The 27,600-nt window shown below is 39.3% G+C and overlaps 1 protein-coding gene across 2 annotated transcripts; it reads right to left on the bottom strand.

Moving 5' to 3' along the window:
* Positions 1–9: 9 nt before the first annotated feature.
* Positions 10–21,413, bottom strand: PSMA6 (proteasome 20S subunit alpha 6). 2 transcript variants are annotated; one of them, XM_030854796.3, is made up of 7 exons: positions 21,235–21,413; positions 7,410–7,504; positions 6,867–6,948; positions 5,981–6,136; positions 3,523–3,701; positions 2,152–2,246; positions 10–89 (listed from the first exon to the last, which is right to left on the bottom strand). In XM_030854796.3, exons 1-7 carry the CDS (start codon positions 21,308–21,310, stop codon positions 32–34), a joined length of 741 nt encoding a protein of 246 aa, XP_030710656.1. In that variant the 5' UTR covers positions 21,311–21,413; the 3' UTR covers positions 10–31. The 2 variants fall into 2 exon arrangements, with proteins under 2 accessions (XP_030710656.1, XP_030710658.1); XM_030854798.3 differs by lacking the exon at positions 21,235–21,413 and adding an exon at positions 20,977–21,114.
* Between the last annotated feature and the right edge of the window lie 6,187 nt (positions 21,414–27,600).

Genomic DNA, 27,600 nt, shown 5'->3' with positions numbered 1-27,600 from the left:
CGTCATGGATTTGGTAAACTAACTACAATGTTTAGTCTCTCTCTGCTAGAGCAACAAGGTGAGCATCAATCTCTGCTTCTGTAAGAATCCTGGAAGGCAAAGGGAAAAAACCCCCACAACTATTTACTTTTTGAAAACTTTTTATTATGCAAAATTCAAAAAACACACAAAAGTAGGATAGTAATGAACTCCTGTGTACCTATCACCCAATTTCAACAGTTATCAATTTATAGCTAATCTTTTAAAAATCAATATACCCACCACTCATCCCTTCAGATTATTTTGAAGGAATTCCCAGACATCATATCAACTTCATCTATACACACTCATGTTTACCTCTTTAACATCAGATCTAGAATTAGGTCTTTTGAAAGAAAAACCCTTTTGGTTGCAATTATGATAGCAAATATTTAAATTAAATATAAAACTAAACTATACATAAAGTATTCTATTTTAGCTCCTATGTCAAAATGCTTTTATACCTACTATAACTCAAGTTTATATCAGCCAAGAGACAAGAAGGCACTCCATGTTGAACATGTTATTTTCTAAATGATGTTTGCCCCAAAGAAATAAAAACTGCTTGGCAATCTTTAATATGACCCATTACTGGTGAACTTTTTTTTTTTTTTTTTTTTTTGCGGTACGCGGGCCTCTCTCACTGTTGTGGCCTCTCCCGTTGCAGAGGACAGGCTCCGGATGCACAGGCTCCGGAGGCACAAGCTCAGCGGCCATGGCTCACGGACCCAGCCGCTCCGCGGCACGTGGGATCCTCCGGGACCGGGGCACAAACCCGTGTCCCCTGCATTGGCAGGCGGACTCTCAACCACCGCGCCACCAGGGAAGCCCTACTGGTGAACTTTTAAAAGTGAAATTTGTCAAAGTGACATTTTTGAGTGCAAACTGGGGCAATGTAAGTAGTTTATACAGTTGTGTATACTTATGTTATACATTCTAGTTATTATTTAAGTATACTTACCATCACAGAATTTATAAATGATACAAGAGTTTTTCTGAAGACATACGATCTTTGGTTTCTTACTTATTTAACTTACTTATTTAAAGATTTTAAAGGTTATAGGAGGGTCTCAGAATAGAAAACAACTATTTGTAGATCCTTTAGAGAGACTGCTCCTCCTGGAATTTTACTGCTTTAAGAAAATTAAAAAAAAAAGGCAACCTTTTCTATGGGGGACAGAAGGGAATTCATTTCTGTTTTTTAAAAAAATTCTATAAATTTTTCTTAAATCTTTCATGTTTATATCACTTGCCTACAGGCAACAAAAAGAACAAATTAGAAAAGAAAAATGTACTAACATAACTCTTCAAGGTCTGGTTAAGCTTAGTTTACTACCTTTTTTTTCCCCATCCCTAACAATGACAATTGTGTCTTTATAACTGTGACCTAAGAGTAAATACACACCATAGTCAACATGCGTTCCAGCAGGTTCCCTGAATCTGTGGATTTAACTGAAGCATTTTTTACTATTCATGAGAGTATCCAGGTTCATGGTAAAAGTCAATCACCACACAGGGTTGCTGGGAGGATTAGGTGAACCGATATATGTTAAGCACCCAGTATAGATTTGACTCATGGAAGCTGTGAAGCTGATTTGTGGGAGTTAGTCACTTAGTGAGTAAGAACAGACAAGGATCCAGCATCTGCAATTCAATTAGCTGTATGCAAAATTCAGGGGTTTCAAAGATATCCAAATAGGGTCTGAGGTACATCAGTATTTCATAGTGCTCTTCAAAGCTCCACTTAAATAACCACTAAATAATAAAAGCTCCATCTGAAAACTACTAGTTTGGGAGCTGAATTTCTATTGGCCTTAAGCTAAAAAACACACACAAACACTTATGCTCAGTTTACTTCTCAGATAAAGGAGGTTATTTTACATCACCTCTGGTATTAGATATAAAATAAATGAAATGAGAAGAAAAGCAGTTTATGTCTGTCTTAAGGAGACACCCAGTAAGTTTTAAAACAGATCTCTCAGGTGCTGGAAAAAAAAAAAACTAACTCTAGTTCAAAAAAATTCTTTCCTCAAGTTACAGGACAAATGAACCAACACACCTCCACCTTTCTAGACTAGAATTTATCACTTGGCAAACTTCTTTAAGTACCTGGCCGACAATAAAATAACTCACCTGAATTTAGGATTTTCAACTGTAACTACTCCAACTTCTATTTCTGAAGGTTTGAAATCAATTGATAGAACAGTAGACAGGCATGTAATTGCAGTCTGAAAAAAAGTATCAACATTAAAATAATATAGTATTTTTCGGAGATTCCAAGATTTTTCTCATTCCAAACTTACTCAAGTCATGAGTTAACCACAAGCTATTCATTTTTGCTCCATGTTTGAGGTGATGTAGTTCTACAGCCACACAGATTGCTTAATTCTAACATGTTGCCTGCCAATGACAAGAAACTTGTTTATACCAAGTCGAACTATAAACTAAAGGGCTCCAACAACAAAAATAGGGTGATTTACACAAAACAGTCTGTTTGCCTGGTGATCACTACATGCTAAGCAATGCTTATTAGCACTTGGAGTGAGATGGGGAGAGGATAAAGATGAATGATAGTCTTCTTTCAAGGAAATTACAGTAATAACAATTTAAGAATGTTTTAAGTGGCTTTGTACCTGATGTGATTAATTACTTATGTAACTATGAATTGCAATTAAAAAAAAAGAAAAAACCTTTAAGAAACATTTGAACAGTGCCTCCCAGATGAGAACTAGCTTATTTCCTGTTAGTGTATGATAATACTGCCAACCAAACACAAAGGTATTAGATGGTAATTCTTCCTTTCTTGTTTATCAGAATCATGTTGTTAGTCTTTAGAATTGCTGTATCCCTGACCCTCCTTTCCACAATCCACTAAAATTCTGTTTTTAACTTCTTGGCAGTAAATAAGAAACTTCTTTAGTCTAAGGTTACTAAATATTTGTGTAAGGATTTTGTCTTGTCCTGTCAATTTAAAACTTCCCAATCATAATGAACAATCCCCTCAAGAACCCTGCATAAAAGAGCTCTACTTCTGTGTCCCAGATATAATTTCTCTGCCAAGTCACCCTGTGAGCATATTCTTTTACTGTGAAGATGTCTGCTTCCTTGAAAATTTGGTGTGTGGCTGCTTTTCCTTTAGGACCATAAGAGCAGCATTACTGACTCAACTTTTTCACTTCTGCTTCCAGTTAGCGTAAGCCTAATTTGAATCACAACCATGCAGGTCTTTGGACTTGGTCTTGACTCCTATTCTTAGTTATAGTTTCCCATTTTATATGTGTTTTGTTGAAAGCAGTTTCAAATACATTATGAAATGAGATGGGGAATTAGATGAATAAAAGCAGTCCTCACTGTTCCCATGTGACATCGATTTTACTATTAACCTGACAAATTTGGATATCATGACATAACCCAGGAATAGCCTATACAGATTGTCAATTCTGCAATGATCCTCATTATTCTATATCGCATAAAAAAAAGGTCAGTTCCTTTCGGCTAACTTACTTCCACTGTCTGTTCAAATGTCCAATCAAATTTCTTCTTCACTTTTTTTTCAAGGAAGCTGGTTGACTCGGTTTGTTTAACTCCTGCTGCAGTGGCTTTAAACCCACAGTAGTAACCTGCAGGATCACACTTGTACACCTGAGGGCCTTGTTCTTCATCTATACCGATTAAAATCATACCTAAACAGAAAGAAAGACCCTCATTAAATATCTTATGTCTTTATACAACAAGATTTCTTCTCTCTTGGTATTGCCACATAGCTGTTGTTAATCATTACTCTGGCCGTCTATTTTAAGTTTTTTTTTTTTTCCTGAGAACAGTTTTAATGGGTGACAGTAAATGCTCAATAAACGTGGAAATTAAATGATGTTACAGAAAAGGCAACTCATGAAAGCAAAGAAAATCAGGTTAGCCAATTCCACCATTCTTTAAAAATATTTTTTAAAGGATGTGTTTTGTTTTAAGAAAACTAATAAAACATAGGTTATCACCACAGATAAATAAGGTAACAAATTTCTATTATCCAAAAGGTTTTATCACGGATTTTTTTAAAGGTTTTAATGATCACAAATGTAATTTACAATTTTCTAATCCTTGCTATTACCCAAAGCATGTTCCTTTGAACCCTAATCCCTCAAGACGTTAACTGGTCAAATAAATTTGGAAAATATACTTTTCACATACTTCTTTTAGAAAAAATAATATACAAAAGCATATTAGATGTTCTAAAATCTTCTGCTGTAGGCTGACCTACTTTAGCTCAGTAGTTCTTCAGTTTATTTGACCAAGAAATACTTTTTCTTGTATAATTATGTTATTATAATGACATACAATTAAAATAAACAACCACCACCAAACTCCTTTCTACTCAGCAGAGCAGGTAACAAAGTATTTAAAGAATGGCTTAACCCCATTTGAACCTTTTTTATATAGTGTCTTCTTACAAGATTTGGTATTATTCAATGACTCTATTCACATTTATAGATGTTTATATTATAGAGTCTAGTAATGAGGAATTTTGAAGCTTATTTTATTGATAAACACTATGACAGTGATCAGCTATCCATTTTATTCTAATGTTAGGTTACCCTGTAATTTTCTTTACATTTTATACTTGAGCTGTGATACAAAGTACAAGGGCACCACCAAAGAGAGGTCCACTTAATTCTCTGAGGGGGAAAAAAAGAAACACTTCTTTACTTCAGGGTCTTGCAAAATGAGCAGGTTTAAAAGATAAGGAAATGAAGGGCAATCAAGGCAAAAGGAACATGAAAGGTCAGGGCACACCCAAGGAATGACAAAAGATCCATGTATTACAGGAGCTTCAGGTGAAAGAGAAATGCAGAGCTTCAGGTCCAAGAGGCAACTTGGGAGTAAACTGTAAGGGGCCTTGCACATCGTATTAACAACAAAACAACAAAATTTGATTTTAGAATGATAACTCATGTAGGAATATGGAACAGACTAGGAAAGAGTAAGGAGGAAGAAAGGCAGTAAATTAGGTGGCAGAGGCAAAAGACAATGAAAAAGTGACAGAGGAGATGGAAGGGACATGTTCTAAGGTAAAGCTTGATGAATAAACAGATGACCAGGGAAGGTGAGATGGGGGTAGAACAGAAGTTGAGGATGAGAGTAGGAAAAGAGCAACGATTTCAAGTTTGAAGTATCTGTGGGACATGAAGGAAGAGACTGGGCTAAAGCTAATGAGGGAGTGACTGGCATACAGGTAGTAAACGAAGCCATCAAAGTGGATGAGATCACCCAGTAGAACAAAGAGGAGAGAAGGACCAAGGAGAGAAACCCGATGAGCAACAACATTTAAGGGACCAGTAGAAGACGATAAGCTAAGGAAACTGAGGAGAAGAGTATCATTGAAGAAATCAAGGGAGAATATTTAAGTGACAGGTCAAAAATAGGGTCAGATGCTAAAGAAAAATCATTACACTGACTGCTTTAATTCTCATAAATGAATGACACAATGTCAGGAACAAACGTTGAATTTTTCAGGCTAATTTATTACATTAAATCTCAGATCAGTAAAGCTTATTCCTCTCCCAATAAAATTTTACTTGTTTTTTAAAGAAGAAATTTATTCTAAATACATGAATCACAGGCATATATGTGTGAGCCTGATTCTTTAGGGTGGTCCAAAGAAACAACTACATTGTTAAGATGCCTAATTTAAGCATTTCCATCGAACTAGTAATCTAGAATTGCAGTAGAACCTCCATTACAAAAGCCTAATAGCATCTAAAGTTTAAAGGTAGTGCCTAAAATACTGTTGTGAAACCTATCCTTCCATCACTGATTTATTATAAAGATTTCCTCACCTTTTATAACTTCCAAACCACATGTTCCAAACCCAAGTGTTACTGAAATAACTTTCTTTATGCATGTTTGCTAAAAAAAAAAAAATCATAATTCATCAATTATTTGGGAGACTTCTTTGCATACTTACAACAACCAAGAGGCCTCATTTCAGCATTCTGTGTGTAGACCTGAGAAATATCAGCAATTCTTTTACACAGCATGTCCACAGGAATCTCGTAACCATACTTGTATTTCCAATTAGCTGCTTCATAGCGTGCCCTCTGTACCTGGGATCTGCTGTCAGCTTAGAGCATAAAAAACAAAGGTTTACTTCTTTAGAAGGAAAGAATGAACCTCAATTCAGGTAATTTTTCCCAATATATACATATATCTCCATTATGACTTAAGGAAAACAGAAGTGGTCCACTATGGCTTTTCCTCCCACCAACGTATAATGAATGACTCAGCAATAAGTATGTGACAAAAAAGGAAAAAAGTTTAAAAAATGAAGTTCTATATCCAGCACTGCACTTTTATGCTGAGCCCTTCATCAGCTGTCAAAATAGTTTCTAAAAGTGTCTAATAACTCCCCAAAGACCAGGTTTTAAGGAAAGAAAATAATATTTCTCTCAATCTTTTTTTGGTGGGCTTGAATTTTCCCTTGATTTCAGAAAATAAAAACCCAATGTTATTTTTATAATCCTCACCTCCTTCTAACCAGTGTCACTATCACCAGGTTTGAGATATACTGACTTATGTCCCCTTAAATTACTAACCATATCTGAAATAAATCATCTATGAGAGGGGCCTCAGCTCAGTTTCCCTGACTGTAGCATAGAGGTCTAATTCTATTATACTTATGGTTTCAAAAAAGCTCACAATACTCCGAAGATATTGATACTAGCCTTGGAAAACTGCAAATCTACTCATATCACCTGAAAATCAGACACTAAAGGAAGCCTTTTAAAATTAATACAAAACTCAAAAATAATCTGAAGAAAATAAAAAATCTAAGTAGGTATTAAGTCAATCACCTGTCATTCCTGTCATCACGCAGCCGATGTTTTCGGTTATCTTGAATAAGTGAGTCACTGTGCTGGAATCCAATAATTTGTCCTAATGAACAAAATAAATCAAGATAATTTTAAAAATCACAGGTCTCTGTGTAGTGACAAAAAAATATTATGGAATGATAACAATGAACTATATAATAAATGTCTTCTGCTCATTTTACAGTTAAAAGCAATAAAAAATGGGGGCAGGGGCACAACTCTGTTTTCCTTTTTCAGATGATATGTTTCCTGTGGGCAAGAATTATAGCTCACCAAAGAGTGTTTTGAGGTCCCTGAAGACAAAAGACCTAGAAATCCCAATGTGCTTATAATCATACCACAAAGTTCAACTTGTCAATTCTGTCTACTCAGTTAAATTGTCAATTCTTCTTGGATGACAGACAGGAAAGCAGGGTCAAAGTAAAAACAATGTTAACATATATAATAATATACCCTTGTACAAACTCATGAAACATTCTTGCATTATATTCTGCAACAATTGGCTATCTTGGCAGTACTACTTACAGGTACTTTCTTCTGTGTGACAATTACTGCACAGTCTTTCCCTCTGACAGCTACTGATGTAAGGCCACCCTGGTTAATAGCCTTAAAAGCATATTCTGGAAAATAGAACAGTTTTTTTTAAGAAGTGAAATAAATGATCATAGATTCATACAATGGAATAACAAATAGTTATTAAAAATAAAGAGCTTTATGAACTAACATGGAATGCCATCCAATACATGCAAAGTCAAAATAATAATGATAATAATAAATCGTAATTAAACCAACTCCACTTCTTTCCATTTTGATCATTTTCATCAGGTACAAATACCAAATTTCCAATAAACATTTAATTAAGTTTTATTATATCAAATCTTTATCAATTACGTTTTATCATTTAAAAAGTTTGTTTTGTAGCCATTATTTCTACCAAGTCTGGTTTCCCTGGGTCAAATTTAGGTGATCTAAATTTTCTCAAGATTTACTATTTCTGTTAACTTTTGGTCAATAACTAATTGACTGTATGCAGTTTTAACTGCTGTTAGATTACTTTGCCTTTTTTTCCCCCCTACCAAATTGAAATCTTCTGGATCATGTTATTTGCAATTTTCATGTTACCTACACTATAGGATTCTTTAGTTTATCTATAACAAACTTCAGCTTGTGCACTTCTCTAGCTGCTGTCAAATCATTCCCATGTTAAAACAGCTGAACTGAAGTGGTTTATAAAAACAAACTACTATGGCACCATGTGGTTTAGCTGATAATGACTGCCTGTGGAGAGGAGAATTACAGATGAGACTATCCCTTTCTATGCTGTATATTTCTGTAATATTTAAACTTAATATAAACATATATTTCGTAATTTGGAAAAGAGCAACAAAAATTAATATATGCTCACTGTAGAAAATATAAAGGATAATGTAAAAGAAAAAAATTACTCACTACTCCAATTGTTATCTACATTTGATGCATAATAGATGCTTTTACTCTGTGCGCCAGGTCTGAGGCCTGGTCTTATTTGGTTCAAAAAGCCACTGGTGATGAAGATCATCTGAGGAAGATACTACCTATGACACCGAAGAATTTCCTTTAATAGGAGCTGTGATAAAAATTCTTTGCCAAATATTTCTAAGTGGCCACATATTGAAGAGAACAAAAGAGTAAAAAGACTCTAGAAAAATCACCTCAAAGAAAATCCTCAGATCTAACTTACATTTAACTAGCTAATTACAACAGCTTGTTTTTACCATCCCATTACACCACAAACAACTTCTAAAATATAATGTTTCATAATGCTTCTCAGTTCTGTTTCTCATATGGTCAATAAAGCCTCTACCAGATCAACCCTCCACAGGTAAACTATAAACTCTAGACAAAACTACCCAAAGACATCAGAAAGAGGCCAAAAGAGGCAGATTCCAAAGAGGGAGGCAACGCTTGAAGATGGCAATGGACTGGGGTGAGCTCCCCATTTTCATGACTTAAGTTTGCATGCAGGTCCCAGTCAGGGGTAAACACCCACAGAAAACTCTGTCCTTTTGGCCTGAAGAGCTAGGGAACAGCTTGGGGGAGTAACCAACCACAGCTGCTGGAAAATGAGGAAGAGAAAGGAGAGAGCCAGAGAAGGAGAGCCCCAACTTCTACGTTGCCCAAATCTCTAGCTGATTCCATAACCACACACGCAAAAGACAGACTCCAAGCAGCCTAGCTAGGATAAAAGAATTGAGATTTAAGCTGCCACCCAAATTAACCGCCTGCTAGAACAAATTAACGCTCTTTGGAGGAATATAACAGAATCCAGTCTTCACAACCTAACATTCACAAATGCCCAGGATATAATCCAGAATTACTCAACATACCAAAAAAGAAACCAAACCAAACCAAACAAAACATAGTTAAACATGATCTACTTAGAAGAGACCAACCCTGAGATGACCCAGATGTTGTATTAGCAGGCAAAGTTATTAAAAGTATGTTCAATGACATAATGAAAAATATTCAAGATGAAATAAGAAATCTCAGTAAATTACAAAAGAACCAAATAGAAATTACAGAACTGAAAAATACAATATCTGAAATTTAAAAATTCACCAAGTGAACTTAACTGCAGAATGGAGATACATGAAAATGAACCAAACTATCCCTCTTTTTTTTTTTTGGCCATGCTGCACGGCATGCAGGATCTTAGTTCCCAGACCAGGGATTGAACCTGAGCCCCCTGCAGTGGAAGCACAGAGTCCTAACCACTGGACCACCAAGGAATTCCCTATCCAATTTTAAACAAGAGAAAACAGATTTAACAAGTCTGTGGGTCAACATCAAAAGGTATAATGTGTAACTGGAGTCCCATACGGACAGGAAAGCACGAGAACCCCCCCACCACCAAAAAAAAATCTTTAGAAATAATGGCTAAAATGCTCCAAATTTGGAAAAAGACATAAAATTTCATACTGAAGAACCAGCAAACTCCAAGCAGGATAAATACAAAGAAAACCACACCTGTGCACTCATTATAAGTCAAATTCCTGAAAACCAAAAGCAGAGAAAATTTTGAAAAACAGAGAAAAAGAACAGATTATACACAAGAGAACAATGATTTGAATTCCATGATTGCACCTGAAGACAGTGGAACATCCTTAACGTGTGGAAAGAAAAATCATCAATTCAGAATTCTATATCCAACAAAAACATCCTTCAAGAATGAAAGTAAAATAAAGATACTTTCAGACTTGCAACAAAAACACTAAAAGAAGTTCTTCGAGCTGAAGGAAAATGATACCAAAAGAAAACTCCAATCTTTAGAAATGAGGAATATCAAAAAATGGTAAATATCTGGATAAATATAAAAGAGTATTTTATTCTCTTTAATTCTTTAAAAATACCTAACAAGGGCTTCCCTGGTGGTGCAGTGGTTAAGAATCCACCTGACAATGCAAGAGACACGGGTTCAAGCCCTGGTCGGGGAAGATCCCACATGCTGCGGAGCAACTAAGCCCGTGCACCACAACTACTGAGGCTGTGCTCTAGAGCCCACAAGCCACAACTACTGAGCCTGCATGCCACAACTACTGAAGCCCATGTGCCTAGAGCCCATGCTCTGCAACAAGAGAAACCACCGCAATGAGAAGCCCACACACTGCAATGAAGAGTAGCCCCCACTTGCCCCAACTAGAGAAAAGCCCTCGCGCAGCAATGAAGACCCAACACAGCCAAAAATAAATAAATAAATAGATCTATTTTATTTTTATATATATATATATAAATACTTAACAAAAGTTATATTTGTGGAGTTTATGAAATATGTACATGTATTACTTATAAAAAAGAAAGGGAGTAAATGGACTTTCAATGTTTCAAGGCTTGCACATTTTATGTGAAATGAGAAGTATTAACTGGGAGAAGTTAAGCATGTATATTATATTCCTTAGAACAACACTAAAGGATGCTAAGAAGTAGCCAAAAGGCTAATAGATTAAAATGAAATTCTAAAAACTGTTCAAATAATTGAAAAGGAGGCAAGGGAGGAGGTACTGGGGAACAAATAAACAAACAAACAAAACAAAGACAAACAGAAATAAATAAAATAGTAAATTTAAATCTAACCATGTCAACAACTGCATTAAATGCTAATGGATGAGGGGACTTCCCTGGTGGCGCAGTGGTTAAGAATCTGCCTGCCAATGCAGGGGACACAGGTTCAAGCCCTGGTCCAGGAAGATCCCACATGCCGTGGAGCAACTAAGCCCGTGCGCCACAACTACTGAGCCCACATGCCACAACTACTGAAGCCCGTGTGCCTAGAGGCCATGCTCCGCAACAAGAAAAGCCACCACAATGAGAAGCCTGCACACCGCAACAACGAATAGCCCCCACTCGCCCTAACTAGAGAAAGCCCACGCGCAGCAACAAAGACCCAATGCAGTCATAAATACATAAATAAATAAATGCTAATGGATGAAATACTCCAATTAAAAGAAACTGACAGATGTAGAGAACAAATGTATGGACACCAAGCGGGAAAAGCGGAGCGGGAGAGTGGTGGTGGTGGGATGAACTGGGAGATTGGGATTGACATACATGCACTATTATGTATAAAATAAATAATAAGAACCTGCTGTATAAAAAATAAATGAATATGTAAAATTCAAATAAAAAAATTTTAAGATTAAAAAAAGCAGAAACTGTCAGAATGGATAGAAAAGCAAGACTCAAATATATGCTGCCTACTGGAGACACACTTTAATAAATGGATGAAAAAACGTATACCACGTAAAAGTAAGCATCAGAAAGTTGGAGGGACTATATTAATATCAGATAAAGTAGACTTCAAGACAAAGAGTATTATCAGAAATAAAGAGGAACATTTCAAAATGATAGAAGAATCAATTCATAAGAAGACATAACACTCATAAATGTATACACACTTTTTAAGACTACTTCAGAATACATGAAAGGAAGATTGACCAAATTAAAAAAAGAAATGGACAATCACACCCAGTTAAAGATTTTAACACTGGCACTCAGCAACCGCTAGAAACAAACACCAAAAAAGTAGACATACATGATATGAACTACACCATCAACCACCCTGACCTAGGTGGTATCTGTAGAATACTACTGGCAATAACTGAAAAATATACAGGCACATGGTATTAACAGTACATGGTACATTTACCAAGACAGACCATATGTTAGGCCATAAAATAAGTCTCAATTTTTAAAGTGCTGAAATCTCTATACTTAGGGAAAATTTTAAATTTGAAAATTTAAAACCACACTTCTAAATAATCCATGCATCAAAGAAGTAATCACCAGGGACATTTTTAAATATTTTGAACTGAATGGTAATAAAAATGTATCAAAACTTGTAGGATGCAGCAAAAGTGTTCAGAAGGAATTTTACTGCTATGGTGGACAGATCCTAAGGTGGCCTCCCCTCCACAATACCTGCCTCCTGGTATTCACATCTCTGTGTAATCCCCTCCCCTGAGTGTGGGCAAGATCTCTTAACTTCCTTCTAACAAACTAAATATGGCAAAGGTGATGGGATGGCACTCTACTGATTACAGTATATAGACTCCACCTTGCTAGCAGACTCTCTTGAGATTCTTCCTGCTGGCATGATAAGTAGCTATGGGGCAAGAACCACCGGTGGCCTCTGGTGAACAGCCAGAAGGTAGTTGGGGCCCTCAGTCCTACACTGCAAACCTAAGTTTCCACTTTAAGAAGCTAGAAAAGGGCAAAGTAAACCCAGATTAGAAGAAAAGAAATAATAAAGATCAGAAATCAATGAAATAGACAAAAAAGAGAACATGAGCAAAGTCAAAAATTGATTCTTTGAACAAAAAACAATAAACCAACGGGACTTCCCTGGCAGTCCAGTGGTTAAGACTCTGCACTCCCAATGCAGGGGGCATGGGTTCAATCCCTGGTCAGGGAACTAAGATCTCACGTACCGCAAGGTGCGGCCAAACCAAAAACCAAAAAAAACCCAACAAAATTATAAGCCTTTTGGTATGTTGAAAAACGGTCCCCAAATGATATCCATGTCCTAATCCCTGGAACCTGCAAATACTACCATATATAGCCAAGGGGGAAAAAAAAAAAAAGAGAGAGAGAAATCTTTGCACATGTGATTAAGTTAATCTTGAGATGGGGAGATTATCCTGGTGGGCCCTAAATGCATTCCTATTAAGAGACAGAGGGAAATTTATACACACAGAGGAGAAGGTGCTATGAAGAGGGAGCAGACAGATTTGAAAATGCTGGTCTTGAAGATCAGAGTGATGCAGCCGCAAGCCAAGAAATGCTGGCAGCCTCTTGAAGTGGACGAGACAAGGAACGCATTCTTCCCTAGAGCCTCCAGAGAAAACATGGCCCTGCTCGACAGCTAGATGTTGGTCTGGTGATACAGATTTCAGACTTCGGGCCTCCAGAACTGTGAGAGAATAAATTCTGTTGTGTTAAGCCTCCAAGTTTGTGGTGATTTGTTACAGCAGCCACAGGAAACTCACACAAACCTCTAGCCAGACTAACTAAGAAAATAAGAGAATACAAATGACCAGTTACCAGGAATAAAAGAAGAGTTATCACTACATATTATAGAGATAAAGAAACATTAGGGACAATCACTTCTATACAGATATATATCTGGGTTACCATCCTTGATCTCACCTGATTTCAGTTCCACATTTTCAACTCCTTGCTGTGTTATTATCTGATTGTTCGGAACACAATTCTGGCCTAAAAAGTATTCCATCTATGGTTATACAGGGCTATTAGTTTGCAATTTTTACCATCTCTCCTCTTACACTGTACTTTTTGCTTAGAGACCTTGACCCTTCCCACACCCATGTCTGCTGCTTCAGGTCCTCTCTGGACTGCCCTATCACTCTTACTTCCTTCCACCTAGCCAATGCCTGCCCTTCCCCTCAAGCCTCTTCCATTTCCCATGGACACTTTCTCTGATTGTCCTAGAAGGGACTCTTCAACCCTTTCTCTGAATTCCCATAGTATTTCCTATCTCACCAGTAATTTTAGCATTTTCAAATGTGTATTTCCCCCTCCACGACCAAAATGGATAGTCAAAGAAAGCAGGAACCAAGGAATTTTAAAATTACACTTGCAACCAGTAGACACTAAGTCAAAGGTTGGCCATGGACCCAATCCAGCTTACTCAAACTAGTTTAGAATACACAGTTTTCTAGAAAGATTTTAATTAACTAAAAGTCTGATAAAATCAAATCAGGGTTTAGTTTTTCTTAGAAAAAAAAAATTCTGGTATCTTTTGACCCTCATTCCCACATAGCAACTGTCCTGCAGAGGAAAAATCATCTAGGGTTGGCATGTGTTTTGCAGTTTTTCACAGTTCCCATCACTCCTCCTCCTATCTCACCAGCCGGTTTCACTCATGTGCATTACTTATCCGGTCTGCTTAAATAATGCAAAAGATAAAAGGCCACAAAAGAAAGAGCTACAGCCCTCACCATACAATAAAATTTTGTCCCACAAAAAAAAATTTTTTTTACACATAGAAAATGTTTATCAATAGACAATGTGCCTATGAATTAGCCAGTATTCATTAAAGGAGTAGAAAATGTTTCTCAATAGACAATGTGCCTATGAATTAGCCAGGATTCATTAAAGGAGTCCTAGTCCTCTCTCCCTCTCTGTATAGAGTAGTGCTGTCCAGCAGAACTTTCTGTGATGATGGCAGTGTTCTACATTTGCACTGTCCAATATAATAGCCATTAGCCACATGTGGCTACTGAGCACTTGAAATATGGCTAGTGCAATGAAGGACCTGAATTTTAAATTTAATTTAAAGTTCTTAGTTAAGAATATCATTCCTGGGACTTCCCTGGTGGCGCAGTGGTTAATCCACCTGCCAATGCAGGGGACACAGGTTCGGGCCCTGGTCCGGGAAGATCACACGTGCCGCGGAGCAACTAAGCCCGTGCGCCACAACTGCTGAGCCTACATTCTGGAGCCCGTGAGCCACAACTACTGAGCCTGCGTGCTGCAACTACCGAGGCCCATGTGGCCAAGAGCCTGTGCTCCGCAACAAGAGAAGCCACCGCACTGAGTAGCCCGTGCACTGCAACGAAGACCCAACACAGCCAAATCAATCAATCAATCAATCAATCAATCCTGCTCTTCATCTCCTACTTTCCAGTCTCCTTCACTGCTTCCATCTCTTCAGCTGACTCCTTAAATACTGGTATCCCCCAGAATTCTATCATTTCTCACTATCACTAGATGATTTTATCCTATATAATCACCACTAACTATGTCATCTTTAGCTCTGAACCCACATTTGCAAATGCCTATTTCTCCCACAGGCATGGCTGAAATTAAACTCCTCTTCTTTATAAACCTCCTTCTTTTTTTATAGTCCTTATCTCAAATTACTAACCACTCAAGTTTTCAAGCTGGGTACCATTTCTGACTCTTCACTTCTGTCTCATCAGAGAAATGTCCACTCGTATCTAGGATTTGCTTTAAAACAGTCCAGCAGAGATGGGAAAAGTATATGGGAAAACAAGATTGATAAAATGCTGACAACCGCTGAAGTGGGATTATGGATACATGTGGGTCATTTTATTATTCTACCTACTTTGGTTTGAAATTTTCCATAATAAAATTTTTAAAAATAAAACTCAAGGGATTCCCTGGTGGTGCAGTGGTTGAGAGTCCGCCTGCCAATGCAGGGGACACAGGTTCGTGCCCCGGTCTGGGAAGATCCCACATGCCGCAGAGTGGCTGGGCCCGTGAGCCATGGCCACTGAGCCTGCGCGTCCGGAGCCTGTGCTCCGCAACGGGAGGGGCCACAACAGTGAGAGGCCCGTGTGCCGCAAAAAAAATAAAAAAATAAAACTCAAGAATCTCCCCTTCTCCAGCCTTTCTCTCTCAATACCTTAGTTCACTCATTAGGGCTTATATGGATTACTGAACAAGCCTCTCCAAAGTGGTCTTCCTGTCATCTGTCCCTTTCTACTCTAGTTCTACACTCAACTCTTCTATTTTACTTAATAATTTTGTCGTTCTTAAAGATTTCTGCCGGCTATGTCCAAAACCGATGGGACAAAGTCCAAACTCTAGAATGGCATCCAAATCTCTTCAAAATTTTGCTACAATCTACTCTTCCAGTTATCACTGTCTGCTCCAACCACACTGACTGACCAATACACTGGTCTCACTGAATATCCTTATCTAATCTCCATGTAGATCAATTTATATTCTCTGAGGAAACTTTCCTGGCTCTCCCTGTGAGTGTCACTTCCAAAAGTACCCTTTTTTGCACAGATATTTTAGTACTTACCATGGTGCACTGCACTGTAATTTTCAATAAAATTTTGTGTAAATGAATCCCCATTATAACACTACCACCAGCATAAAATAAATAAGCTACAAAAACACATATTGTACAGCACAGGGAATATAGCCAATATTTTATAATAACTATAAATGGGGTATAACCATTAAAAATTGTGAATTACCATGCTGTACACCTGAAACTTATATGATATTGTTCGCCAACTATACCTCAATTTAAAAAAATTTTTAATTAAAACAATTTTAATTTAAATAATACCACCATAAAATATGTATGTTACAATAATTTCCACAAAAATGGAAACTGCCAAGTAAAGAATCTAGAGACAATAACTAAAAGGTATCTTCTAAAGAAACACTGGGAGAGTAAAAAGTAATGTCACAGTTTATAGCAGAGGTGAGCACGAAGCCCAATTAAGAGAAAATAGTTCATAGGCAGCATTTAAAAGGCATGTTTAGTTTTTAAAAGTCAGAATTCACATGTCAGAAATAATAATTAAACACTTTATCTCCATTACTAAAGATTTGTGTTTTTGGATAAAATTTCAGAAACTTACAAAACTAGCAAGCACTGTTATGTTAATCTCAGTAATCTGTTATTGAATGTCCAAGATTATGCAGGAAAATGACAGCCCATTTCTCATTTTTTAAATGGGAAAAACTATAATGAATTTATTATTTTAAATGGGAAAGATTATAATGGATTTAAGTTACATATTAAATTTCTTAATTAGTAACTTAAATACATAGTATATTACCTATTATACATGTATTAGATTGAACCACACGAAAGAGCTATTTTTATAGGTAAAAACCAGTCAAACACCAGCAGTTTCACAAGGTTCAACCTAACAACAAACAGGTTAGAATGAAAACTGCTTCCTTGATTACAAATAAAATGGTTAGTAAACAGTTGTTTGTATATAGAGACCTCTTTTCCACAGTAATCTCTTACACACTCTGCTTCCTCCTCTACAATCTTCCTCAACACTTTCCCAACTTTTCCAGGACTCCGTATAACACTAGGAAAAAACAGGGGCTAAATAAAAGGTACTGTGACAAAATGTTCAGGACAAGCACACAATGCCCGACAATGGCTCACAGTATGAGCTGCTCAGTGTGATGCTAGCGACAACAGTGATGCACATCCCATTTATGGACGCTCATTTCGAAGCATCTACAGGTGATTCTGAAATTCTGCCAATTATAGGAACGTAACTCAAGATTTATCCCATCCATAATTTTGTCTAAAATGCTGAACTGAGATGGAAACTAAATTTTTGGTGCTCAGCATGATGCAGGGTATACGGAAATAGAAATGTTGTACACATGAAACTTAATGTTATAAGCCAATATTACCCCAATAAAACACAAATCTAAAATTAAAAAAAAAAGAGAGAGAATGCAGCCCTAATGACACCTTAATTTTCAGCCTATGTGACCCTAAGCCTACCAGACTTCTAACTTACAACACTGGGAAAAAAATAGACGTTTAAAAACAAACAAAAACCTGTACTGAATTTTGGAAAATATGAGTTTTTCCCATATAAACATGGGCTGGAAAAATAATGTATGGTCCATACATTCTTCAAAGTTTGGTTATCAAAAAAATAAGAGATATTCTACTGGGGAAAGGCAGGTATTCTGCAGGATACGTCTACATTCAATTTGAATGCTGTATGACTAGAAACTTTTTGTTAAGATTTTTTGAAACTGCCATTCTGTCTTTCCCTAACCTTGTAACTTAAGCAGGAAGTGTGTCTCATTTCACAGTGTCTCCAAATATTACACTCCTTAAAATGGTGATGTTCAAGCAGATGGGGTCATTAGAAATCTTGGCGTTTGTGTGTGTGTCGGGGGAGGAGGATATGAGGTTGAAACATAGCAGTGTTTGATCCCATTATTTTTGTGTAGTTTTAAGATGTATGTATTTATGAATATATATACACGTATGTATACATATACACATTTAATTTCAAATCAGATTCAAGAGGCCATGAGAAGTCTGGGTTGAGAAACACTACTTTAAAACAAGAATTTTTTTTTAACAGCAAAAGAAGCAAACAGTAAGTACTCCTCAATCCACTTATTTGTGAAACTCCTGATTCCATTTTTATCAGCCACTTGTTTCTTCCTGACAGTATCCCTCACAGAAACATTTTACTGAGCACTTACTATGTGACAGACACAGTACTTTACATCTATTAGCTCATTAAATCCTTAGAGACCTATAAGGTAAGTGGAATTATTATCTCTATTTTACATATGTATAAAGTTTTCCTAGTTGGTGTGGAGCAAGGACTCCCCAGGAATCCTGGCTTCAGTACACAGTACCACTTCCAGATTAGAAAACTGTCCTCTCCAGTCTGTCTCTACCAGACCATTTCTTTCCTTTCCCTATCAGCATGCTCCCTTCTTAGAAGCAACCAAGCAGTGCTCACTTTCATCTGGGAGGCAATTCAAGTGACTGCTCCTACCTCCCTTGCCAGGCATATCCAGCAAAAGACCTGCAAGCAGAAGAGAGGCCTGAAAGTAGTCAGGCTTATGGCCCTTCGTTTCCCCACTGTATAGAGCGCCACAGTTTTTCTACACACACACACACACACACACACACACACACACACACACACACACACACACACACACACACACACACACACACACACACACACACACACACACACACACACACACACACACACACACACACACCCTACCCCTAGAATACATTCACTGAGAGAAAATTTTCAAGGCACAGGTAACAATCAAAAATCTTTCTCTCTACTCCTTGGGAACAAACACTGCCAACAGTTCGTTTATGATTATAGTTAGCATTGTAACTTTAAATTTATACCTCTATTTTTTAAAATTTATCAACGTTAGACTACATTTATCTTTTGAACTCCAACTACGGAAGATGAAGAGCATACTCGCCTTTCCATTCCCTTGTCATCTCTCCATTTTTCTTATATTATTTTTCCACTGTTATGGTTAACAATTTGCACTTTATAATTCTTATACGTTTTGTCTTTGGCAGATTCTAAAGTTTATAAACTAATAAACAGTACTTACAACATTATAACAATGTACATATATTTCACTAGAGAATCAAGCATGGATGGACAATGAAAGAAGAAAATAGAGCTACTAATTTAATAGACCAAAAATAAAATAAGCCAAAGAATCAAACAAAAAATAACATTTACTGAGTACTTAATACTGTGCTAAGCACTCTACATGTATCATTTTATTTAATCCTCAAAACAACCATATAAGGAAGGAATTATTAGGCCAACTTTGCAAACAGAAACTAAGGCTAAAGTTATATCACTTGCCCTGGTGAGCTAGTATGGAGGAGAGCAGGAATTTGAATCCAGGTATGGCTCCAGGGCCTGAACTCTTCACCACTACACTGCTTGCTCCTACTAACTATTCTTTCACTTTCCTTTTCCTAGCAATGTCTAATTAGTGCCCTGCATAGCAGAGGGAGTGTGTTATACAACAAGACAGAGCTTAAAATTATTCTGTCTAGATATTTAACTTGTTTTGAACTACATGTTCTATTCTGAATCTTTTAAAACCATTAAAATGACACTATATTCAGCCTCTCTACTCACCAAATCTGGGAAGCGTTAAAGCCTACGCTTTACGGCTAGATTTCACAATATAGTATACAAAAGCAAAGTGTAGGTCTAAGTGACTTTTCCTGTTTGCATATTAAAAACCATGAAATAGAACATTCAAAGCATAGTCTAACATAGAAAAAAATCTTTAAAACTCAGGAATGAAACTTTAAAAATGAAACTTCCTTGAAGATACAGTTATCATCTCTCTGTTCTATCTTAGGTCATATTTTTCAATTGGGGATGAGTTAAGGGGTTACTGAATTAACCAATATGATGTTGTTTCTTGCTACGTTATATCCAGTATAGAGCCATATAGTAGACTGCTTTCATTCCAAGTTATCTTTATTTCTAAAATTTACAGGTGAAGAGAACCTCATTTACAGGCCAACTCTCTCCTTATGATTTCCAAGTACAGACGATTTTATCACTGTCCTCGCCAAGGCACTGAGGTACTAAATTCACTCAAAAATGAAACCATCACCGGCCAGTTGTAAATCAGGTTCTCCTGATACTGAATTCTCCAGGGCAAGGGGTTAAGGGTCCGGGGTTATAATCATTACCCAAACCCTGACACCTTTTCGATCCAACAAAATATATTACTATACTGAATAACTGTAACTACTTTAGGGTTTATTTCCGTTGAAGCTGTTCAGGAAACAGCTAGTTCACCATACATCATCTACAATTCAGAACCAGCTTTTAAACTATAGTAGCATTCAAACAGATGTGGGTCAAGAGAAGTGCTAGTTTCAAGAGCAGCTCTAGAACTGACAGCCACTCATCCTGTCCACCAGTTTTTCGAAGATGTCCTTAACTCTGTAGGTAGTTGTAATTTGGCGCTTTTTATTTTTCTTTTTATCCGTTTGTTTACGTATCTGTCACTCCCTTTAAGCTGTGAGTTTCAGTATAGGTGAGGGTGTGACATCTTTGCATCCCCCAGGACCAGCACAGCGTCTGGCACACAGAAGGCTCTGAATGCCTACGCGGAGTTAACCACAGGACCAGGAAGTCCATGCTGCAAACAAAGGAAAACGGAGGGGCGACGTTTTAATTGGAAGGTCAAGGAACCAATTACCCATCAGAGGATTACAGACGTTGGGCCCACTCACGTCAAACAGCCCTACCTTCCTCAACGCTTTACAGTGTCCAGGCAGTGCGGCCGCTTGCCCTGGAGAGCCCGAGGCCTTCAGCCTTCGGGCTCCCATCTCTGCCTGCAGATATCAGTGGGAACATCACGGGACTCGACCTGGCCTCGGCCCTCCTCCCGTCCCAGCTCCGGCCATGCTTCAGCCCGGGACTAAACTCCGGCCGCGGCTTCCTGCTCTAGGCCGTACCATGACAGAGCAATTCGAGTGGGCCAAAGGCAAACCCGGTTCACTCACCTACTTGGTAGAGCCGGCCCTCGGGAGAAAAAATGGTAATGTGGCGGTCAAAACCAGCGCTGGAGCCACGGGACATGGTGCACCACTACTCCAAGCACAATCCTGGGGCCCCGTAGCTCCCGCACCAGGTGTACAAGCCCCTCCGGAAGTTGCAGCGACTGCTTCCGGGGCACTGGCGGGCTTCATCCGTTCTTGCGCCCCGAAGTCACGATTCTAGCGTCAGTTCCCGCGCGCCTGAGAACGCCAAGGCCCCGCCCCTGGTGGAGGGTGGGGAGAGCGGACCAAAGGCTTTCGATGTGCGTATGCGCCAGCCCCGTGTGTGGGCGGCTTTAAAATGGTTGGTGAAGTAAGTTCTCGTTGAGGCGGTTTATAGAGCTTTCATCTAGAGAATGAATTGACTATAGCAAGAACAAAAAAAGCTTTCCGGGGCCAGGAGTAGTGAGTTGCCTGTCTGTGGGATCGCGTATTTAACAAGTCTCTCGTTAGTTTTGGCACCTGTATATCCAGCCTGGCTCTGGCTTGCTGGCGTTCTTCTAACCTCTTTACCCAGCCACTTTGCTTCCTGCTACTAGAGGGAGAAATAAATGGATTGCAGCTGCTCCCGCAGCAGCCGTTAATTTTAGGTACAGAAGGGAGCGGGTTCTGCTAGCCACTCCAGAGCAGAGTTTTCTGGCCAGGCAAGATCTTCCTTTGGCCAACAGGCCCCGACAGTTTTGTCTTAAAAGTGGAACTGGGGTTGAAATATAGGTATAATACAGGAATCAGTAGCCTTGATTGATAATGAACAAGAACCGAAGGGAAAGGCTCATAGCAGCCGGCGTTAGATGAACTAATGAGAATAATTCCCAAGCAGGCGAGGTAGCTCCGGAGAACAGCAGGTGGCTTTTGGAACTGTAAAATGTGCCTACTTTGACCTACCTCAAGGCACGCTCCTATTTAGTGAATATAAAATGCAAAACAGATATTAAGCTAGTGTCGCCCGCCCCCTCTGCCCAGTAGTTTGTGCGCCAGGAAGGCCAGGTATACCAAGATTTCTGGCACTTCCATACCAGCTGTAATGAATACTGAAGTAGGGATTCTTACCTCTTTAATGTATTTTCTCTTAAACTCACTTTCCATTTAAAAGAAAAAATTTGGTAAGAGCCTCCTAAGGAGTTTGTTATGGAAGTTCCGATTTCTCAAGAGTGTTTTTAAAAAAATAAACTTCTATTTCATTACTGAAAAAGAAAATTCAAAACTGAAACTCGATTAAGAAAATACTAAGTGCAGACATCATCTCTGGCACACAGGGTACTTTCCAGCTCTGGCTGATTCCCAAGTGTACTGATAAAAGTTGTCCCTTGCTTCTGGTTTAGGTCCCTATCCTCAGCACCAACTCCTCCTGACCTTTTGAGTACTTTTTTTTTCCTCAGACACTGAGCAAGCCTCCTAAACTCCTACAGTTTACCTGAAGAGTCATAGATAAAATGAGTTCTCTGTAAGGCTGCTTGGAGGGTGAACTCATTCAACAGCCCCCTCTGTGCTGATATTTCCTCAAAACTAGGTCTCTAGCTGGATCCTTCTCTGGTGCTGAGTCTTCTCTAATCGCATATATGACATTTTTCACATTGAGACACATGGTACCTCAAAACCCAGCATGTTTAAAACAGAACACCTGGGGCTTCCCTGGTGACGCAGTGGTTAAGAATCCGCCTGTCTGTGCAGGAGACACAGGTTCGAGCCCTGGTCTGGGAAGATCCCACATGCCGCGGAGCAGCTAAGCCCGTGCACCACAATTGCTGAAGCCCGCGCCCCTAGACACCGAGCTCCGCAACAAGAGAAGCCACCGCAATGAGAAGCCCGTGCACCACAACGAAGAGTAGCCCCCGCTCGCCGCAACTAGAGAAAGCCCGCGCGCAGCAACGAAGACCCAACTCAGCCAAAAATCAATCAATAAAATAAAACAGAATACCTCATTCCATCTCTTTTCTCCCAAGCCAGTTCCTGTCCCTCATACCACACTTTCCAAGTCCTCAGAGCCAAAACCTTGCAGCAGCCTTCAGTTCCCCAAAACTTCCTATTCTGTCCCCATGTAGTCTTTTTTGTAACACAAGCTTTTTAAAAATTATTATTTATTATTATATTTTTGGCTGCACAGTAGCATCTCTTCCTGTTGATCCACATTCTTGGAATCATTTTCTTGAGCAAGATCTCATTGGGTTGCTTCTCTGCCCAGATTTCTTTGAGCTCCTGAATCAAAATCAGCCTTGAGCTTAGCTGACCTTGTACCTATCTTTTCAGCCTTGTCTTCCACTTCATCCTCCTATTTCCATTGCAGGGCTACATTCCACAGCACAGCTTTGAGAAGCACTACCTGATATCCTCCTCAGGCTCTCCCCTTCCCCCGCACTCCTGTTCCTCCTGTAAGGACACTCATTCCCATCTCGTCATCTAAGCAGCTCAGGTCCACCAATCTGCCTCTTTTCCCCTATATGCCTAGTGCGTACAACTTGAATCTTTTATTAGCCTGAACCAAATGAAATGACCATTTCTGTAGGTCAAAAGCGTCAAACATTGGTAATCATATGGTTTACCTTAAAGAGTTGTGTGTAGGGGCTTCACTAAAGACTGACAGGGCAGAGCCTGAATACTTTTTATCTCTGTATTCTCTACCACCCCTGGCATGGGGCTTGGCTCATAAAAGTTCAGTAACTGACTGTCAAGTTGAACTAAAAACTGTAGAAAGACAGGGAACAATTGAGAAATGCTTTCATAGCTGCCTTTCCTTCCCACGTAGACACAACCCGCTGTGAAGCACCCCTGGGTGTTCCCTGCCATGCAATGACGAGATATTTAAAATCACATACACTTCAGGCTGTGAAAATTATTTCACACATTCAAACAAATTCTGATCCTCCGTTGAGGTTGCATTTAAGCTGGGCCCTAAAAGAGGCATAGGATTTTGGATGGCATATACACATTAATACCCTAAAGGATACTTCCTGGAAGGAGCCGACCTCATTTTCAATACAACACAAACTGAAAGCTAGAATTAGAACATCAGGCTCCTTGAGGGCAGTGGCCACATCTGTTTTGCTCCCCGGTGTACCCTCAGTGCCAAACAGTACCTAGCATGAAGGAGGTGCTCCGATCATTCACTGAATATGCATTCTCACTGTTTGGGTTTTCTACTATGTTGACCTGTTTTTATTTGAAGAGATTTGTGAATAACTGAAAAATCCAAATCTCAAAACCTAAAAGGCCAGAGATTTTATATTAGAATTTGAGGTTTTTCCACAAGGCCAATGGATTCCTCCGGGAAATCTTTCAGAAAGACGAACCCCTTGCTGATTCCATTGCTAAGGGAAATCCCCAGGAAGCAGACTTCATGAATATGTGCCTTGGGTACCAAGCAGCAGCTAATCTACTCACCCAGGTGGACTTCCCCCTGGGTTGGGGAGCTTTCACAGAAGTCTGGGGACCAGTGCTCCTGCAGCTTTACCACAAGCCTATGGGGGCAGACTTGCTGTGTCTGTATGGAAAATTTGACCTTCCTCTCTGTTGGGCCACCAAGTTAGACTTTCTGAAATGACTCTCTGGTTTTTTGAAAACTTTTAGAGATGACTTGACATCTCGTGAGTCTTGGAAAATCTCCTGGGGGCCTCCATTTGACAAGGCCCACATTCTCCCCTGGGGGTGGAGGTAGGTGGAAGGTAGGGGTTACCCACAAGGCAAAGGTAAAAACTGGCAGCGTAGATTCCCAGTGACTGCAGACATGCTGAATCACATGGTGTTTAAAGGCAAGATAAGAATTTAGCCCTTAGCTTAAGACGCTCTGCTGGTGGTTTCAGTGAGCCAGGGAATATAAAACTGAAGCTTATCTGTGTTTCCATGTGATATTAGCAGGTGTTGAAACAGTGGTAATAGAGTATCTTAGGAGAGTTAGGATTCCCTGATGTCAAGGGGCCCCAGAGGTCAACTGTGGCCACAACAGAGCTAGGGATGTGGCAGTTCTGTGTGGACAGTAGAAGGGAGGTAGCTCCCTGGTCAGACTTTGAGCCATCAGGTGCCTCCTCAGGGGACTGAGGGCAAGAACCTAGTTCCATTCGTATTTCTCCCTATCTGTATCTTTCTCATACCAATAGAAACCCTAAAGCTCTTCCTGTACCCCAGTAGCTATGGTTGGCTACCTAGGAGTTGTCAATCTGTTTGAGTCTCGGGGAAAAAGAAAAGGGTGATTTCTTTGTACTCCAGTTCTATAATTTATGGGCAAAGGAGAGGGACAAATGGGGCATCAAACGTGGTGTGGGAAGTGCTACCGTGACATATGAGGTACTTGGTTATGCTTCTACTCAAAAGCTCTTCAAACCATATTCCAATATGGCAACACTCCCCAGCGCTCTCTCCCATAACACCTAGTATGGTTCTCTCACCCTCCAATACCAATGGTGGGTTCAATATGGTGTCTATCAACATAGCAGTCATACAGCTATCATTTCCCTGCTACTCCATCCTTTCCTTTCCAGTCAATATAATTCTGCATCTGGATTCTGTCAGTCATCTCCAATAATGATAATGCTGTCCTTTGATTTGAAAGGGAATAAACTTGTAGCAGCTCAACCCAAAGGACATTTAACTAAATCTCTCCAGGAACAACTTCTAGAGAGCCAAAACCTTTAGCTTTCAGGTCACTCTTGATTTTTAGCTATAACAACTTCAGTATAAAGTTGTTATAGCTAAAACAACTCTTACAACTTTTGATGTTTCTCTTGTTTTCCCAAACTTCCCCTTAAATGAAAACCCAATGCTTGACTGATGACTGAGCTCTTGTTTCTGAAAGCCAAGGACTTTGAGAAACACTAAGAATTCTCATGGGTCTCCCCAGAATACTGGAAGAAGCATTGGAAGACCCCAGCTGGCTTGGGCTTAACCGTTGGTGGTTTTTAACATACAACTTCCCCTTAAGCATGATAACACAGGAAGCCTTTCATAGCTTGAGAGAACAGCAAATGTTCCAGTGAAAAATAAGATGGGGAAGGGAGGGGCCTGAGTCCTGAACATGGTCAGGCTTTGCTTTGAGTGTCAGAAGCACTGGGTTTGAATCTGAGCCTTGCCAGTGATCAACTGGTGGCCACCACCTCGGTTTCTTCTCTCAAACAGGTGAGCACGCTGTACCCACCTTAAAGGCATGGAGGAAAAAAATATTAAGCACAATGAAAATAAGTCACCTACTAATAGACTTTAACTCAGCTTCTCTCTTTGTGAAAGGAGGGGACACTGGTAAATAAAGCCTGGATCGCTGGCTATTTTGTTTTGATCTATCCCTAGTACAGAAGGAAGCCAAGTACTGCACCAGCCTGTACTGCACTCTGCTATTGTTCAGAAGTGAAACTCATTCTGTTTTCTTAACTTAGAAAGCAGCCAATTCTTACTCACCCTATCCTGCATACATGCAGCCTCACCCATGACTGTGGACGGGGATGGGAATCGTAAGCATCAATAAATTCACTGAGGGCTTCCCTGGTGGTGCAGTGGTTGAGAGTCTGCCTGCCGTTGCAGACACACGGGTTCGTGCCCTGGTCCGGGAAGATCCCACATGCCGCGGAGCGGCTGGGCCCGTGAGCCATGGCCACTGAGCCTGCGCGTCCGGAGCCTGTGCTCCGCAACGGGAGAGGCCACAACAGTGAGAGGCCCGCATACCGCAAAAAAAAAAAAAAAAAAAGTTCACTGAGATTTTCACACCCATGGTGTATCCCTACATCTTGGTGTCTTTATGAATGTTATTTGACTTTATTCCCTCTGCTCACTACCCCCAATCTCACCCCACACCCATTTCAGACCCCTGATCAGGTGGGGAAAGGGTGGTGCAGAAGTTGGTCAGGCACCGAGAGGATGAGTCAAGAACAGAGAGGAAATAAGACTCAACAGCCTTCCTTTCAGCCTGGAGACACTTCCTCTTCCTTGAGGTTTCCTAATTGGCTTCCTCTAATTCCTGTTTTCTTACCGCAAAATTAAGTCATCTCTGGTGCTCAGAGGAGCCAAATTCTCTTGAGACAACTGGGGGAGAGAGCAAATGAATGAGGTGTCTGATCATTATAACCAATATTTTCAGGCACTAATTGAGGAACTAGTTCTTGAGAACCCAGGTATTGATGGGAAAGCAAGAGAGTGCTCCAGTGTTATGTTCTACTTGCTTTGAAAGTACTTGATAAACCTCAACTGAGATCCGTGAATTTCACCCAGTGTGCAATTCATCCATCGTGGTGAAACAAAGGCAAGTTTCAAAAATCAACCATAGACAACAGACTAAAACATTTTCAATATTAAAAACTCTGCAATGATGTCTTGCAGGTGCAGAGCAAATTTTATTCCAGTTTTCATGGTCCA

The sequence above is a fragment of the Globicephala melas genome, chromosome 2 (assembly GCF_963455315.2).
Source record: "Globicephala melas chromosome 2, mGloMel1.2, whole genome shotgun sequence".
NCBI lineage: Eukaryota > Metazoa > Chordata > Mammalia > Artiodactyla > Delphinidae > Globicephala > Globicephala melas.
This window is presented reverse-complemented; position numbering and strand designations above follow the sequence as displayed.